Source organism: Geotrypetes seraphini, chromosome 8 (genome assembly GCF_902459505.1).
Source record: "Geotrypetes seraphini chromosome 8, aGeoSer1.1, whole genome shotgun sequence".
Classification (NCBI taxonomy): domain Eukaryota; kingdom Metazoa; phylum Chordata; class Amphibia; order Gymnophiona; family Dermophiidae; genus Geotrypetes; species Geotrypetes seraphini.
In genome coordinates, this window is record NC_047091.1 from 143,213,552 (window position 1) to 143,232,896 (window position 19,345).

The window sequence follows — 19,345 nt, forward strand, 5'->3', positions numbered from 1 at the left end:
AAGAAGAATATGCAACAAAGAACAGGAAATAAAAATGGACAAGTGAAAAAGAAAATAAAAGAATGTAAAGAAGAAAGAAGGATAGACTGGAAAGACATTAAAGCACAGTTACTTACCGTAACAGGTGTTATCCAGGGACAGCAGGCATATATTCTCACATGTGGGTGACGTCATCTACGGAGCCCCAGCGCGGACAGCTTTTCAAGCAAACTTGATTGAAGTTTCAAGTTTGCTATGCTGCACCACGCATGTGCATGCCTTCTTGCCCACTAGAGGGCACATCCCCACCTCGTGGTCCTCAGTTCCATAGCCAGCAAAGAAGCCATCCCCGGGGAGGAGGGCGGGTTGTGAGAATATATGCCTGCTGTCCCTGGATAACACCTGTTACGGTAAGTAACTGTGCTTTATCCCAGGACAAGCAGGCATGATATTCTCACATGTGGGTGACCTCCAAGCCAACCAAAAAAGGGCAGGTGGGAGGATGGCAATTTAGGAAAACAGGTTACGTAAAACCGACTGGCCAAACCGGCCGTCGCTTCTGGATAACGAATCCAGACAGTAGTGGGAGGTGAAAGTATGAACCGAAGACCAAGTGGCAGCCTTGCAGATATCCTCCACCGGAGTAGACCGGAGGAACGCCACAGAAGCTGCCATCGCTCGGACCTTATGTCCCGTGACCCGACCATGAAGCTCGAGACCAGCCTGAGCGTAACAAAAAGAAATACAAGCAGCCAACCAGTTGGACAAGGTGCGCTTGGAAACAGGACGTCCCAACCGATTAGGATCAAAGGACAAAAATAATTGAGGAACCTTCCGATGAGACTTGGTGCGTTGAAGATAAAAAGCCAACGCTCTCTTACAGTCAAGCGTGTGAAGCGCCGCTTCCCCAGGATGAGAGTGGGGCTTCGGAAAAAACACTGATTGAGGTGGAAATCAGACACAATCTTAGGTAAAAATTTAGGATGGGTGCGAAGAACCACCTTGTCATGATGGAACACAGTAAAGGGCGGGTCCGCAACCAAAGCCTGCAGCTCGCTAATCTGACGAGCGGACGTGAGCGCAAGCAAGAAGATCACCTTCCAAGTGAGAAACTTAAGAAGAGATTTGTCAATAGGCTCGAAGGGAGGCTTCATCAGTTGAGCCAAAACCACATTAAGATCCCAAACTACAGGAGGAGGTTTCAGAGGAGGATTAACATTCACTAGACCCCCTCATGAAACGAATCACCAGAGGATGAAGAGAGAGAGAGAGCGACCCTCGAGATGCCGATGGAAAGCAGCAATAGCACTAAGATGCACCCTAATGGAAGTCGTCTTCAGCCCAGACTTGGACAAATGCAATAAATATTCCAGAACCGAAGACACCGGAACCGAACTCGGATCCAGATGGTTCGAGGAACACCAGGAAGAAAATCTGGTCCACTTCTGGGAATAACAAAGCCGAGTCGAGACCTTGCGCGAGGCCTCCAGAACCTCCCTCACAGACTGAGAAACCTGTGAAGTCAAGGGGAAAGGAACCAAGCCATCAGATGTAAAGACTGAAGATTGGGATGTAACAGCGACCCCCGACTCTGAGACAGCAGAGAGGGAAAAACAGGCAGAAGCAGAGGCTCCCTGACACTGAGTTGAAGGAGCAGGGAGAACCAGTGCTGACGAGGCCAACGAGGCGCAATGAGAATCATAGTGGCTCCGGACGACTTGAGATGAACCAACGTCCTCAAGATCAGAGGGAAAGGAGGAAACGCATAAAGGAACCTCCCTCCCCAGTCGAGAAGAAAGGCATCGGCCTCAAGACGGTCCGGGGAGTACATCCGAGAACAATAAAGGGGCAGTTTGTGAGTCTCCGGGGAGGCAAACAGATCCACCTGAGGAGTCCCCCAGCGGTCGAAGACCTCGTGCAGAACTCGGGAGTGTAGCGACCACTCGTGCGGCTGGAGAAGACGACTGAGTTTGTCGGCCAGACAATTCTTCTCTCCCTGAATGTAAACCGCACGCAGGAAGATGTTCTGGGAGACCGCCCATTCCCAAAGGCGCAGGGTTTCCCGGCATAGGGACCAAGAGCCCGTTCCCCCTTGTTTGTTCACATAATACATGGCCACCTGGTTGTCCGTCTGCCGTCTGCTACCTGATCGTGTAGCAGGTGGCAGAACGCTCGAGCAGCCAGAAAAATGGCACGAAGCTCCAACACATTGATGTGACAAAGACGGTCCTCCGCTGACCATAGACCTTGAGTCCGCAGACCTTCGAGATGAGCCCCCCACGCGTACTCCGAAGAGTCCGTGGTCAGGACCTTGCGATGTGGAGGGACGAGAAAGAGCAAACCCCCGGAAAGATTGGAAGAGTTGGTCCACCAACGGAGCGAGCGTCTCAAGGAAGGAGTCACTGTTATAGGGGAGGAGACTGGGTCCCGATCCTGACGCCACTGGGAGGCCAAGGTCCACTGAGGAAGCCTCAGGTGCAAACGGGCGAACGGAGTAACATGGACCGTCGACGCCATGTGGCCTAGCAGAACCATCAGGTGCTGTGCCGAAACTGAGGGCAGGAGCGAAACCTGGCGACTCAATCGAAGCAGGGCCTCCAACCTTGGCGGGGGGAGGAACGAACGGAGGTGAACCGTGTCCAGCACGGCCCCGATAAACTGAAGGGATTGAGCCGGGCACAACTGCGACTTGGGGAAGTTCACTTCGAATCCCAGACGTTGAAGGAAGGTGATAGTCTGTCGGGTCGCTGAAATAACCCCTTCCTTGGAGGACGCCTTGATCAGCCAATCGTCCAGGTAGGGAAAGACCTGCAGCCCCCGAGATCTCAGGGCTGCCGCGACCACCACCATACACTTCGTGAAGACTCGAGGGGACGAAGCCAGCCCAAAGGGGAGGACCCGATACTGGAGATGCAACCCCCCCACCTGAAACCTGAGGAACTTACGGAAGGCGGGATGCACCGGAACATGAGTATATGCCTCCTTCAGGTCCAGGGAGCACATCCAGTCCCCCGACTCTAACAGAGGGTACAGGACTGGAAGGGACAACATACGGAACTTCTCCCGGACAAGGAACTTGTTGAGCCTCCGGAGGTCCAGAATGGGGTGCAAGTCCCCTGTCTTCTTCGGGACCAAAAAGTAACGGGAGTAAAACCCCCGTCCCCTTTGGTTCGGGGGCACCGGCTCCACCGCCCGAAGGCTCAACAAGGACCTGGCTTCCGACAGGAGAAGAGGAAGCTGGTCTCGACAGCCCAGAGAAGCCCCCGGCGGATGTTCTGGCGGCGTGGCTAAGAAGTTGAGCGAGTAACCCTCGGAGATGATCCGGAGCACCCAAGCGTCCGACGTGATCTCGGCCCAGGCTGGAAAAAAGGCCTGCAATCGGCCCCCGATGGGAAGGGGGTCCTTCGGCAGAGCGGAGGGGGCCCGCCCCCATCCGCGCATCACGTCAAAAAGACGGAGCCGGTTTAGACGCCCCTTGCGCCTGAGGCTTTGGTTGGGACGCTCTGCCCTGCTGAGGGGGACGCCGGGGCGGAGGCCTCGAGAAAGCCGGCGTCGATTTCTGCGGGTACCGCCGCGGAGGAGGTCTAAACGGCTTCTGCGGCGGGGCCCGGGGTTTAGAACGGACCAATGAGGCGATAGAGCGCTCTTGTTCAGACAAGCGTTTGGTCGCCGCCTCCAAGGACTCATCGAACAACTCTGAGCCAACACATGGAAGATTGGCCAGACGTTCTTGCAAGTTTGGGTCCATATCCAGGGTACGGAGCCATGCGAGGCGGCGCATCGCCACCGCAAAGGCGGATCCACGAGAGGCCAACTCAAACGCGTCGTAAACTGCATGAAAAAGGTAGAGACGCAGCTGAGACAAATTGGCCATAAAGGTACCAAAGTCCCCCTTATGGGAATCTGGCATGACCCCATAATAGCGGGGCAACGCCTTCACCATCTGCCTTAAATAGGACGAGAAGGTGAATGCGTAATTAAGGACCCTGGCAGCCATCATTGAGTTGGAATAGAGGCGACGACCAAACTTATCCAGGGTCCGTCCCTCCCGCCCGGGGGGGACCGCAGCAGAGACCCTAGAAGGTTGGGACTTCTTCAACGCCGACTCCACCAATAATGACTGGTGGGACAGCTGTGCTTTATCGAAGCCCTTGCAAGGGACTGTGCGGTACTTAGACTCCATCTTCGATGGAACCGCTGTGACTGTAAGAGGGGAGTCCAAGTTCCTCAGGAAGGTCTGGTGGAGAACCTTATTGAGAGGGTGCCGAGGAGTCTCTCTGGGGGGAGAGGGCAAATCCTGCTCCTCCAAAAATTCCTTCGTGTATTGAGAACCTGACCCCAGATCAAGGTCCAAAGCCCTCCCCATATCAAGCACAAATCTAGAAAAAGAGGAGGGCTTCGAAGGCGGAGAGAGAGATCGAGAAGCCTGCATCGCCAAGAAGGAAGGAGAAGCCTCATGGGAGTAACGAGGTTCCTTACCCGTGCCAGATCCCGAACCCCAAGAAGCCGCACCGAGCGACCTCGACGGGGTCGGGGACCGCCCATGCCCCGAGGAACCCCTGCGGGAAGTCCCCGGGGTATGGGGCACCGAGGCACGCCCCTTCCATCTCGGCGAAGAGTCCCTCGAACACTCAACCTCGGAGGAACGGAAAAGCCTCGGATTATCGAGGCGGAGCTCGGAGACCCGCAGGGTCTCCGCCCCGGTCGGCGAGGAGCGACCGCGTCGTCGAGGAGAAGCCCATTGATGTTTGGGCTTCCTCGACCGACGCTTCGCCCGAGGCCGACCCGAGGGCGAGGAGCCCCCGGAGGACCTCGACGAGGACAAAGAGGAAGAGATCCTTCGAACCCTCCGCACCTTGTCCCGAGGCCGCACGCTCCGCTCAGGCTGGTCAACCGAGGTCGAGGGTAAGGTCGGGGCCGAGGCCGAAGCCCCCCCGGGGACCGAAGTCGAGGGCACCGAGACCGAGGCTGCCGAAGCCGGGGCAGACGGGGCAGAAGTTGGCTGGAGGTGCGCGAGGGCACCGGACAGCTCCGAGGCAATGAGCGCACGGAGTAAGTCCTGAAAGACGGGAACCCCCATCATAGCCGGCAGATCCTGGGCCAGCGGGTACTCCCTCGAGGGCGACCTCGGTCTCGAGTATTCCCGCGGGGCACCCGACATCGACGCTCGGGGCGGGGCCGAGGACGACCCACCTGCCCCCGTCGAGGAGCCCGAGGATGGCTTCTTCGAGGCTGGAACAGAAGAAGGAAGTGAGGACTTACCCTTCGTCGACTTCGGGGTCGAGGACACAGGCTTCGACGAAGCGGGCTCTCGGGGCGAGGTCGAGGGAGTCGAGGCCGAGGTCAAGGCCGGGGCCGAAGCCGACGTCGAGGCCTTCCCTGCCGCGGGGTCCACAGCAAAGAGCTCCGCCATACGAGCGCGACGGCGGCGGAGAGCCCTCTGCTGAAAAGTAGAGCACCGAGTGCAGGAGCCGGTCGGGTGCTCAGGACCCAGACAAAGTAAGCACCACCGGTGGGGATCGGTGATCGAAAGGAGCCGATCGCACCGGGTGCACTTTTTAAAGCCCGTCAAGGGACGGGACATGGACACAAAAAACGGCCGGGAACGAACGAGGTCCCGCGGCCGCGGCTACCGGGAGCGCCCGAAGCCGAACGGAAAATCTTTTTTTTTTTTTTACGAAAACTGATACACAAACAAATAAAAAAACAAATTAAGCACAGCGACCGAGAAAGAAACACTCAGCCGCGGTGTCAGAAGGCAAAATCGAAGAGAGCACAATTTCCACAGGGCTTCTGGCTCCGCGGAAAAAACTGAACTGAGGACCACGAGGTGGGAATGCGCCCTCTAGTGGGCAAGAAGGCATGCACATGCATGGTGCAGCATAGCAAACTTGAAACTTCAATCAAGTTTGCTTGAAAAGCTGTCCGCGCTGAGGCTCCGTAGATGACGTCACCCACATGTGAGAATATCATGCCTGCTTGTCCTGGGATAAAGTGAAGTTATTAGACTGAACTTTTAGGAGACTGAAAGATGGATGGTTGGAGTAAAGAATGAACAAGAAGGATTAAAGGACTGGACAAATTAACACAAAAGGAAAAGTGAAGACTGAATAGGAAAATAAATAGATGTGAAGAAGAAGAAAGCAGGACTGATAGACTAAAAGGATATTATAAAAAAAAAAATGAATGACAATTGGCAGTCAAAAGTCTTTAAGAGTGGATGGATGGAGATAAGAAATAAATATGAAAGTTCAGTTTATTTAATAAGTCAGAAAAGGAGAAAGTAAAGAATGAAAAGACAATAAGGAAAAGATTGCAGAATGGACTAATGATAGAAAGGACAAGTTATATGATATTTAAATGCAAGTAAAGGAAAGGAAAATGAATAATATAAAAGAAAGATACATAAGAATTTATTGGTAGCTGAAGGAATGTAAAGATTGATGTTGTGATAATATAGTTTTAAAAAGATTGGATTTAATTTGGAGAAGAGGAAATATAAAAAGGGGGGGGGAAATTATTTTGAAAATGAAATACAAATGTTTAAATACAAATAGAGGATAAAAACTTATAAAATTGAAGTTTTTTTTTTTTAACAGAAATATATGAAGAGATGGATATTTGTTGTTGGATATTTAAAGGAGGATAGGAGAAGATGGATTAGATAATATAAGATATAGGAAAATGATACTTTTTATTAAATATATGACTATGATAGAATTTTCTTGAATGAAATAAAATGTTGGGGGAATGAATTAGATTGGTGAAATGATAAAAATGCATTAATGGAATGTTAGGAAATAAATATGGTTATGTGACTAAAGGTTAATAATAGATAGAGAAATTAATTACTTTAAAATGGAAAAAAAGAAAAAAGGTTTTATGATTAGAAGAGAGATATAATTAGATATATTGTGGAGAGGTAGTGAGTTTGTCTCAATAAAGGATAAAGGGGTTATTAATAAATATTGGTTGCCTGGGGGGAGGGGGGAAGTTGGGATTACTGTCCAATGTGTGTCCTTAAGCAGTCATTATATTGGGGAGGGAGGGGTGGGAAGAAGGTGGGTATTAAAGATATTACTAGGATGATTAAGGAAAAGATTAATAAGGGATTGGGTAATTTGGAGGTAAGAATGTGTGCCATGAGGAGAAGTTTTTTAGATCTTAGTTATGGAAGAAGGGAAGAGGAAGATTATGATAAGGAGTATAAAATATATTATGTCTTTTAAGATATTTTCTATTAATGTCAATGGCCTGAATCATGTAATCAAAAGGAAAAAGGTATTATCATTTTTAAAGAAGCAAAACGCGGATGTTTATTATCTGCAGGAGACACATCTTAATATAAAGGAATCAGAGAAACTAAAGGGTGGGTGGGTGAAAGAATGTTTTTTTGCTCCAGCAGAGGGTAAAAAAGCAGGAGTAGCAGTTCTTATAAATAAAAAGTGTATGGCCAATTTTAAGATAGTAAATTCGGACCCACATGGAAGATGGCTACATGTTGATATAAGTATGGGAAATAATGCCCTGACGTTGTTCAATATATATGCCCCTAATTCGAATCAATCAGAATTCTTTAAAAAATTGCAGAGTATGTTGTTACCACTGGCTGCTTCTAATTTAGTGGTGGCTGGAGATTTTAATGCTGTAATGGATCCATTAATGGATAAAAAACCAGGTAAAAGTATAAAATCTTTAGGTTTACATAATTTGGTTCAATCATGTGATTTGAAGGATATATGGCGTATTCTTCATTTTAATGATCGGGAATTTTCATTTTGTTCACAGGTTCATAAATCATTTTCAAGAATAGATTATATTTTTATTTCAACACATAAGGTGCAGCAAGTGATTAAGGCTTCCATTGATCCCATTATCATTTCGGATCATGCGGGAGTATGGATAGATTTACAATTAGATCAATTAGAAAATAGAAGACCTCTTTGGAGATTTGATAATGCATTGCTTGTGGATGAAAAATTTTTGGAAAATTTTAAAACACAAATTAGTGATTTCTTTCAAATTAATTTAGTGGAAGATACATCTATTGAAAATGTATGGAACGCTTTTAAAGCGACTATGAGAGATCATATTATATGATATTTGGCTTTTGTTAGGAAACAGATTAAAAAACAGTATATAGAGTTAGAAAAAGAAATTAAAATACTAGAAACTAAATTGGTAAGCAAATGGGAACATGATGTATTACAAGCTCTTTTGAAAGCAAAAGGTAAATATAACGAATTAGCTTCAAAAATGATAAGAAGAGACTTGTTTTCCAAACAGACAATGTATTATGGAAATTCTAATAAGGTGGGAAGATTATTGGCAAATTATCTTAAAGCAAAAAAAAGAAGAACTAACATTAATGGGATAAAAGATGATAATGGTATAATAACCAATCAAACGGATATAATTTTAAAGCAATTTCTAAAATTTTATAAGGACCTGTATTCTTCCGAGCCTTATTTGGAGAGGCAAAAAGATGGTAAAAATTTTTTAGATTTAATTATTGGACCTAAGGTTCCTGATCATATAAAACGGAGTTTAGATGAACCTATATCATTAAAAGAATTAGAAACAGCGTTGAGATCTCTTAGAGTTGGATCCGCTCCAGGTAGTGATGGTTATACAGTAGAATTTTATAAAACATTTCAAAATGTCCTTTCCCCATATTTACTAAATTTATATCAGACACAACTTATAAAAGGTGATATTAAAGGTACTATGGCTGAATCAATAGTAATTGTTTTGCCTAAGCCAAATAAAGATCCTACTTTGGTTTCAGACTACAGGCCTATATCTTTAATAAATGTGGATAATAAACTTTTGGCGAAAATTTTGGCTTTGAGATTAGCCAAAGCTCTCCCACATATTATAGACACGCATCAGACGGGTTTCGTTGCTTGCTGTATTGCTAACAATAAGGGTTCTAATACAACATCAAATAACAAAGGAGATAAAGGACAACCTTGTCTAACTCCCCTCTGCAATTGAAAACCCATCAGATATCATATAATTAATATTTAATCTTGCAATCGGGAAGCTATACAATGTTTTTACCATTTGTATAAATCCAGAACCTATACCAAACCATTCTAAAGCCTGATACATAAAATTCCATTCTACCCTATCAAACGCTTTTTCTGCATCCAAGGAAACTGTAAAAGCCGGTTCATCCATTAATAAATTGATGGAAAATCATGTAGCAATATCATATGATACAGTGTTATTTGGAATGATGATGAGAAAAAAAAGTCAAATTTCACCAGAAAATAACAAGCTTTTACTAGTCATGACAGGGGTTGCCATTCAGCATATAACCAATAACTGGAAGAATCATAGTAACCTTAATTATACATTTTGGTGGAATACAATTTGTCATATATTCAAAATGGAAAGAGTAATAGCAATACAAAGAGGGAAATATCCTAAATTTATAAACATATGGGGACCATTGACAAAGTATTGTACTGAATGAATAATAGGATTTATCTTCTTCTTTTCTTCTTTTTCTTGTCTTCTTTATGGCACACATGGAGGGGGGGTAGTGAAAATAATTTTACATAACATGTTATAATATGGTATACAATATGTATAAGGTGATTGGAAAGTACTTGAAGGGTGGGGAGTGGGAGAGGGGATAAAAAAAATTTGTTCAGAATATTATGTAATAGATATAAAAGTGATATTGTGTATTCATTAGTTGTAACTCAATATTTTGTACACTTCATGTAAAATATGAAAATGAATAAAGAATTATAAAAAAAAAAAAAAAAAGTTGCCTTCCACACATCATATATGCTTACAGAATTCAAACATGTTCTCACTGTACTCAGATATCAATGAAATGAAGGTAAATAATAGTAGAACTTACTTATTTTCTCAGTATCTTTTCTTTCAGACTGAACAGTATACCTTCCCTCTTTCATAGCTTTTTGTATAAGTTTGTAGTAGGGGTTGAGGTAATGGTCGAAGCGCAAGAAATCAAACTGAGAATTCCGTGATTGCTTGGCTTTCAGCATGATTTCAAACTGTGCTCCTTGCCTAGAGACAAAATTTGCTGTTCGCTCTATAATGGCATGCATTTTTGCTGTTGGAGGCTGTATGTGCAAAAAAAAAAAAAAAAAAATGTTTAAAATGATATAACCCCCCCCCCAAATGAACTGCATAAATCTGTTGTTGTTTTAAAAAAAAAAAAAAAAAAAAAGAACCTTATCTGTAAAATCAAACTGATATTTTCAGAGTTAATATCTGTTACTTTTACCTTGGCATAAAGTTTGGAAAACAAAACAGAACCATTTACTTCTATTGCATTCATCAAAGAATAATTTCAGCCAGAAAACTGTCATATTCTATTGCAGTTCAAGTTCAATTTATTTGATATACTGCCAAACCAAGGTTAAAATCTAAGCAGTTTACAATATAATAAAAATATAAAAAAAGGTATAAAAACAATAAACTAACACTATTAACATCATCAAAACATAAGGAAATAAAATAAAGGAAGGGTTACAATAAAGTGAATTAAAGAATATTATACTACTACTACTACTAATCATTTCCATAGTGATAATAAACATACACAGCGCTGTACATCAAAACATAGAAGGGATAATCCCTGCTCAAAAGAGTGTACTATCTAGCTAAGACAGACAAACTGGACAAGGTGGTGTATCAATACACAGTGCTCAGGTGGGGGAATTACAGAGGGAATGTTAAGACATATAGGGCTCCTTTTATCAAGCCGCGCTAGCGGGGTTAATGGGCACGACGTTTCATCACGCGCTAACCCCCAAGCTGGCCAAAGAGAAGGCGCTAACCCCCATGCTGCTCAAGAGGAGGCGGTAGTTGCTAGCACGGCTGGCGGTTTAATGCACGCTATTACGCACGTTAAACCGCTAGCGCGGCTTGATAAAAGGAGCCCATAGTGGTACTTAGCAGGTGGGTTGTAATTTGGAATTGAAAGCATCTTCTTTTTTTTCAAATTCTTTATTCATCTTTCCATCTTACATCAAGTACACAATAATATATCAGTTAAAACTTGAATACATCACTTGAATTTCCTTATAACAACATCATAAAATACATAAATTTATACCCCCCTCACCCACCCTACCTTCAAATATTTAAATCAAAAATCATATAAATATTATATTTTTATGTATTGATTAAACCTTTAATAGAACTTTATACTATCCCCCCTCTATGTATAAATGTACTTTCAGAGGAAAAATAAACTTTTATTGATTATGACAGGAGTCGTCATACAACATATCACCAGTAATTGGAAAAATTACAGTAGACTTAACTATACCTTCTGGTGGAATTTGTTGCGTCACATTTACACAATGGAAAGAACAATTGCTATACAAAAAGGGAATTATAATAACTTTAAAAAGATTTGGGGGCCATTGACAAGTTATTGCAATGATTAGAAACCATTTTCCTCTGAATTGAAAGCATCTTCAAAGTGGGCTTTCAGTCTGGATTTGAATACTGCCAGAGACCGAGCTTAATGTACCAAGTCAGGCAGTTTGTTCTGATCTGCTCAGTTTTACAAGCAGTCCTATCAGTTATCTATAATTTTATCCTTCTACCACTCAGCCCTAGGTTAACTAGTGTTTTGCCCTTACTGGGACCAGATCTTCAGATCACAGGTCAGAACAGCCTCAGCTCCATTGGGGCGCTTGGTAAAAGAAATGCTGGAAGGGAGGTGAGTGGGATATACACACACTGCAGGCAGAGAGCAGAAAGGAATGAGAAAAAGGGGGGGAGGGAGGGTGCAATACAATCAAGAATGCATTTCTCTCCCAGTAAATATAGTCCTGAACAATGTTTGAATCCTGTCATTGAGAGGCTAGGAAGATGTGGTCAAATGCTACCCAACTCCATCTCGTCAAAGTTTTTCAAAGTAAAGCTCCCCTGACCAGATGTTATTACAATTACATATCAATGACAAATAATCTCAAATTAAATGGTTGTCACATCTAGTTTATTAAAACTTTTGCATTCTTCTACCACTTCAGCTAAAGAAACATGTATCTATAACAAACAAACCAATGAGCAAATGGACTGGGAACAGTGTGACAAATATATTTTCTCTACTTGTAAATATGCTGAGCTTTAGTCATCTGCTTATACCCCCTTTTATTAAACTGCGCTAGCAGTTTTTAGTGTGGGGAGCCGCGCTGAATGCCCTGCGCAGCTCCCGACGCTCAGAGTTCTTATGAGCGCCGAGAGCCATGCGAGGCATTCAGCGCGGCTCCCGGCGCTAAAAACTGCTGCGCGGTTTAATAAAAAGAGGGCTTAGTTTTCTGCTGAAACTGCCCCACCAATTTGTTTATCTTCAGTCATGCTATCCATTTAACTAAAACCACCAAATACATCCAATTTACCTGGTCCTGTTTGAATGGATGTACCCAACTGGAAAGAAGCTGATCATCATCACTACCTGGTTAATTAAGCCACATCTTGTTACCTCTGTTGCTCCCTTCTTTAAAGCAGATAACTTCTGATTGTTTGACTACAAGTTATTGATTTGAGGACCCTCAATTTTTTTTATTTTAAAGGATGTGGTTATATCCAAAGTTAAAGGCATAAAATCATTTTTCAATAGTAAATAACACACAGGTTAAATAGAAATCAATGATAAATAAAAAAATAACTCTTATTCTATAATAAATCTATGATGCTCCATAAACCACCCTTTACTATTTAAATCAATTGTGTAGACATAGAGATACTCAATATCTACATTGAAACCATTGCTTATAAGATGGGAAGGAAAAAACCTCAGAACCCCACCTCAATAAATTTGGATGGTAGGCTTTATAGGGTAAAGAAACCTCATCAGAATAAAAAAAACCTCTCCCATCAAAACAGTGTGTTGTGATTTTTTAATAGTTCTGTGCAATGCAAATGTGAGATTAAAGACAGATAGATAGGTCAATGATACCTTATCTCCTGATGAAGGTCCGTTTCACAGACCATGGCCAGCGTTTTGCAATTTTCTGCTGCCTCAGGGTGTGTATCCACTTATCAGACCTAAAAAATAAATAGCCCATGCTGGTGACTTTTTTGGTCCGGTAAGTGGATACACATCCTGAGGCAGCAGAAAATTGCAAAACGCTGGCCATCGTCGGTGAAATGGACCTTCATCAGGAGATAAGTCTCATTGATCTATCTGTCTCTAATCTCATATTTCCACTGCACAGAGCCATTAAATAACCACAACACACTCTTTTGATGGAAGAGGTTTTTTTTTAAGTCAATGAGGTTTCTTCACTCTATTAAGCCTACCACCCAAATTTATTAAGGTGGAGATGGGGTTCTGAGGTTTTTCCTCCCCACCTTATAAGCAGTGGTTTCAATGTAGACATTGAGGATATTTCTCTCTATTTCTATACAATTGATTTAAATAGCAAAGGGTAGTTTATGGTACATGATCAAAACATTCAAGATACTGAAGGGAATAGACTTAGTAGATAAAGACAAGTTGTTCACCCTCTCCAAGGTAGAGCGAACGAGAGAGCACTCTCTAAAGTTAAAAGAGAACAGATTCCGTACAAATGTAAGGAAGTTCTTCTTCACCCAGAGAGTGGTAGAAAAATGTAACGCTCTTCCGGAGGCTGTTATAGGGGAAAACACCCTCCAGGGATTCAAGACAAAGTTAGATAAGTTCCTGCTGAACCAGAATGTACATAGGTAAGGCTAGTTTCAGTTAGGGCACTGGTCTTTGACCTAAGGGCCACCGTGTGAGCGGACTGCTGGGCACGATGGACCACTGGTCTGACCCAGCAGCGGCAATTCTTGTTTTTATAATAGATTTACATAGATTTATTATAGGATAGAAGTGTTATTGTTTGATAAAATATCCTTTTTCAACATTAGACTTGCAAAATTTATCTTTTCCACTTCATAAAGGAGGAAAAAATTCTGTATCCCAGCACAATTTAGATTGCAGATTATTTATTCTACAGATGTTAATCTTGAACAGCTTTACATTTCATAAATTAATATCAACAAAAAGTGTAATTTTACTATATAGGAGCTATATTCATAATAGCATAAAGTTTTCACTCAAAGCTTCATTCCACAGCCACAATTAGGACACATTTCACAACATGGATACTAAGGGCTCCTTTTGCGAAGCCGTATTAACGGCTTCAGCATGTGTGACTTTTCATCACACACTAGCCAAAATACTACCGCCTGCTCAAGAGGAGGCGGTAGAGGCTAGCACGGCCGGCGGTTTAGTGCGCGCTATTACGCATGTTAAACCACTAGTGCGCCTTTGTAAAAGGAGCCCTAAGTGTAACTACATACTGGTTTAAATGAACATACCAGTTCCAAATCAGAAGGCACATACAGTCCCCGAGGAGCAACAAAAGGTTCTTCGCTTTCTTCTGTGTTTTCTGGTTCATTTTTTTCTACAATAAAGAATTCTAAATATCAACCATTTTACTGCAGGGAATTATTTTTCTAAAATAACCTCACTGACAGGGTCAGACAACATAAATTAATTTAAAAACCAGAATATTATGCATTATGGAATTCTTTGTTTGACAAATTCTTTAATGGTCAAACTTGTCATTTCATAAGCTGTTAAACAGAATTATTTCAGCAATATTATGGAAGAAAAACTTACTACAGGATTTAGTAATTATTGACTTGATTCTGCTAATTTGAATTACTGTTTTTTTCTTTTTTATAGATTTTGTAAAAGTGATTGTATTGTATTTTTAATAAATTTTTTTTATTGAATACTGATAAATACTTATATCAATAACAGTAAATCAAATAATAAATCCAATCCAATCCAATCTAGGTTTGTTAATAAAATATTTAAGTTGAACTCAGATTATCATCTGCCATTGCACACAGGTCCTCATGTAGTGGCCCTTTTACCAAGCTATGTAAACACTAAGGAGAAATTAGGTTCTTACCTGCTAATTTACTTTCTTTTAGCTTCTCCAGACCAGTAGAGGTTAACTTTACGATTGGGTATATATCTAATCATGACCAGCAGGTGGAGACTGAAAACAAAACTTTGGGACAGTATATCCTAGCCCCTCCTCTCTATTTCCCTCAGTCTGCCGAATAGCCAAGCAGAACCAAGAACTGGAAACAACAGAGAGAAAAAACAATACTCCGAAAGGAGTAACAAATAACATACCCAAAAAAATGCTGTTGGAAAATGCAGAGGAGAAATTCCCGAAGGAAGAAGGTCCCCACAGCTCGCCAGCTAAGCCAGCCGAGCCACAGCCGCTGTTCTTCAATTCTCCCCGGCCCTAGAAAAATACTAGAACCCGCAGCAAAAACCAAAAACTGCCCGCGCAACAGCCCCAACAACAACAACAACAGACAGGGTGGGGACCTCTACTGGTCTGGAGAAGCTAAAAGAAAGTAAATTAGCAGGTAAGAACCTAATTTCTCCTTCTTTAGCACTCTCCAGACCAGTAGAGGTTAACTTTACGATTGGGACGTACCAAAGCAGTCCCTCTCACGGGCGGGACCCCCGAAGGGCCGATACCAGAACACGCTCACCGAACACCGCGTCCCGACGCGCCTGAACATCTACCCGATAATGCCGAACAAATGAATGCAAGGAGGACCAAACCGCAGCCTTACAAATATCCACCGGAGGCACGAGCGACGACTCAGCCCAAGAAGCCGCCTGACCCCTAGTGGAATGAGCCTTGAGAAACTCCGGAACCGGCTTCTGACTCAGAAGATAAGCGGAAGCGATCGTCTCCTTGATCCAGCGCGCAATAGTAGCCTTAGAAGCGCCAGCCCCCCGACGAGGACCCGCCAGAAGCACAAAGAGATGATCGGAGCTCCGAAAATCCCGGGTCCGCTGCACATAAGCATGGAGGACCCGACCGACATCCAACTTGCGCAGCTGTCGTTGCTCAGAAGAACCCTCCCGACTACCCAAGACCGGGAGGACCACCGATTGATTGACATGAAAAGGAGAAACTACCTTCGGCAGAAAGGAAGGAACAGGCCGCAAAACAACCCGCTCCTTTGAAAACTCCAGGAAGGGAGCCCTACAAGAGAAAGCCTGTAGCTCCGACACCCGTCTAGCGGAAGTAATGGCCACCAAAAAGACCGACTTCAGCGTAAGGTCCTTCAACGAACAGCCATCCAACGGCTCGAAAGGAGGGCGCACTAGAACAGAGAGAACCAGATTGAGATCCCAAGAGGGAATCGAGGGCCTTATGGGAGGCCTGAGCAACTTGGCCGCCCTAAGAAAGCGAATCACATCAGGAATGGCTGACAAACGCTGACCTGTCACCAGCCCCCGAAAAGCCGACAGGGCCGCCAGATGAACCCGAAGAGAAGACCAGGCCAGGCCCCTATCCAGGCCATCCTGCAAAAACTCTAGAATGTTAGGCAGAGAAGCGCGAAAGGAGACCACTCCCCGCGCTCGGCACCATTCCTCAAAAAGACGCCAAACCCGTACATAAGCCCGAGAGGTAGAAAGCCTCCGGGACCCCAAAAGTGTAGAGATCACCTTGTCGGAATATCCCTTCTTACTCAGGCGGCCCCTTTCAAGAGCCAAGCCGTAAGACAAAAGGGAGACGGGTCGAACATGGGAATGGGACCCTGCGTCAGAAGATCGCACTCGAGAGGCAGAGGAAGAGGATCCGCCACCAGATGCCTCACCAGATCCGCATACCACGGACGACGAGGCCAATCCGGAGCCACCAAGACCACCAGCCCCGGATGGCGAACAATGCGAAGCAGTACTCTGCCTACTAATGGCCAAGGAGGGAACACATACAACAGCCCCTCCGTTGGCCACGGTTGGACCAGAGCATCCAGACCCTCGGCCAGACCGTCCCTGCGACGACTGAAGAAGCGGGGTACTTTGGCGTTGCCACTTGTAGCCATCAGATCCATCAGGGGCTGCCCCCAAGCACGCACTAGCAACTGAAACGCCTCGGCGCCGAGACACCACTCTCCCGGATCCAAGAAGTGACGACTGAGGAAGTCCGCCTGAACGTTTTCTACCCCGGCAATGTGAGAGGCCGAGAGGTCCAGAAGATGCGACTCCGCCCAAACCATGAGCCGAGCCGCCTCCTGCGCCACCAGAGTGCTCTTGGTGCCCCCCTGACGATTGACATAAGCCACCGCCGTGGCATTGTCCGACAGGACTCTGACCGACTTGCCCAACAAAAGGGAGTGGAAAGCCAACAGCGCCAGCCGGACCGCCCTGGTCTCCAACACGTTGATCGACCAGGAGGCCTCCTCCGTGGACCAGGTTCCCTGAGCAGAGTGACCCAGACACTGGGCCCCCCAACCCAGGAGACTCGCATCCGTAAGGAGCACCGTCCACTGCGGAAGATCCAGACCCACCCCCTGAACTAGGTGAGGGGTCCGGAGCCACCAACGCAGACTGCAGCGCGCCAAGCCTCGCAGGGGAACCGGAACATCCATCCCGTGCCTCTGGGGAGACCACCTCCGGAGCAGAGCATACTGAAGAGGACGCATGTGGGCCCGCGCCCACCTCACCACGTCCAGGGACGCCGCCATCGACCCCAGGACCTGGAGGAAATCTCGCGCCCGAGGACACCGGGACGCCAAAAGCAGGCGAATCTGAGACTGCAATTTGCTCACCCGGGCCTCTGGGAGGAAGACCTTCCCCAAGGAGGTGTCGAACAGCACCCCGAGGTACTCCAGACGCTGAGCCGGAACCAACCGACTCTTGGAAAGGTTGACCACCCAGCCCAGCGACCGGAGAAACTCCACCACCCGAGCCGTAACCCGGTAGCTTTCCTGCAACGACTTGGCCCGAATTAACCAGTCGTCCAGGTAGGGGTGTACCAGAATGCCCTCCGACCGCAAGGCTGCCGCGACGACCACCATCACCTTGGTGAACGTCCGGGGAGCCGTGGCCAGCCCAAAGGGAAGCGCACAGAACTGATAGTGCCGACCCAAGATCGCAAAGCGCAGGAAACGCTGATGAGAGGTCCGAATAGGAACATGCAAGTAGGCCTCCGTCAGATCGAGAGAAGTGAGAAACTCCCCCGGCTGAACCGCCAGAATGACCGACCGCAGCGTTTCCATACGGAAAGAGGGAACCTTGAGAGCCCTGTTGACCCCTTTCAAATCGAGGATGGGCCGAAAAGTCCCCTCCTTCTTGGGCACCACAAAGTAAATGGAGTACCTGCCCGTGCCCCACTCCGGGGGGGGCACCGGAACTACTGCCCTGAGATCTAGCAAGCGCTGAAGGGTCTGGCGAAAAGCCTGCTTCTTCCCCGGAGTCTGACACGGAGAAGCGAGGAAAAAATCCGGCAGAGAGCGGGCGAACTCCAGGGCATAACCGTCCCGCACCACCTCCAGGACCCACTGATCGGACGTGATCTCGGCCCATGTGGGAAAAAAGTCGCGCAGCCGGGCCCCCACCGGAACCAAGGGGGGCGCCGGCAAGGCGTCATTGTGCAGGACGGGAAGCGGGGGAACCGGCGGAGGGGTTCCCTGCCCCCCGACGGGCCCCCCGAAAGGGCTGCATGCGCTGGAAGAACCGACCCCGGGAAAACCCCGGAGACTGGAAAGAAGCAGCCCCACGCCCAGGGCGATACTTGCGAAATTCCCGCAAACGCCCCCGGGCCGCACCCCCCCGAGACGCCGGGCGGGCACGGTCCTCCGGCAAACGGGGAACTTTCGAGTCCGACAGAGTCTGAATTAACTTATCCAAGTCCTCTCCAAATAAAAACGACCCCCGAAAGGGAAATTTAGTAAGCTTAGCTTTGGACGCAGCATCCGCCGCCCAAGCGCGCAGCCACAACACACGCCTTGCGGCCACGCCAAAAGCCATGGACTTAGCCGAGATCCGCACCAAGTCATACAGAGCATCCGAGAGGAATGAGGCAGCCATCTCAATCTTTGCTACCTCCTGATCCACCAGAGACCAGTCGTCAGACTCTCGATCCAAGACCCGCTCCGCCCACCGAAACACGGCGCGAGCGACCAGTCCCCCACAAATAGCCGCCTGGACCCCAAAGGCAGAGACTTGAAAATTTTGCTTAAGGATGGTCTCCAATTTGCGCTCCTCAGAGTCCCGCAAGGCAGAACCGCCCTCAACAGGCACGGTATGCCGCTTGGAAATAGCCGAGACCACCGCATCCACGACTGGCGAAGCTAACGTAGCCCGATCCCCTTCAGGAATGGGATACAGGCGAGCCATGCTGCGCGCCAGCCGAAACGGCGTCTCCGGCGTTTTCCACTGCTCAAGAATAATATCCCGAATATCCTGATGCATAGGAAAAGAGCGGGAAACGGAACGGATCCCTCGTAACAGAGGGTCCCCCACACGCGGAGTCTCCGGCGGCGCGTCCTCAAAACGCAAAGCCGAAGA

General features: G+C 46.4%; 1 protein-coding gene across 3 annotated transcripts in view; it reads right to left on the reverse strand.

Annotated features, from left to right (window-relative positions):
- SFSWAP (splicing factor SWAP) overlaps positions 1-19,345 on the reverse strand; it is a 292,952-nt gene that overhangs the window by 261,439 nt on the left and 12,168 nt on the right. For all 3 annotated transcript variants that reach the window (XM_033954220.1, XM_033954221.1, XM_033954222.1), the window contains 2 exons: positions 14,326-14,411; positions 9,857-10,082 (listed from right to left, as the gene is read on the reverse strand). In XM_033954220.1, the coding sequence (XP_033810111.1) occupies positions 9,857-10,082; positions 14,326-14,411 (312 nt within the window). The remainder of the gene's footprint in view (positions 1-9,856; positions 10,083-14,325; positions 14,412-19,345) is intronic.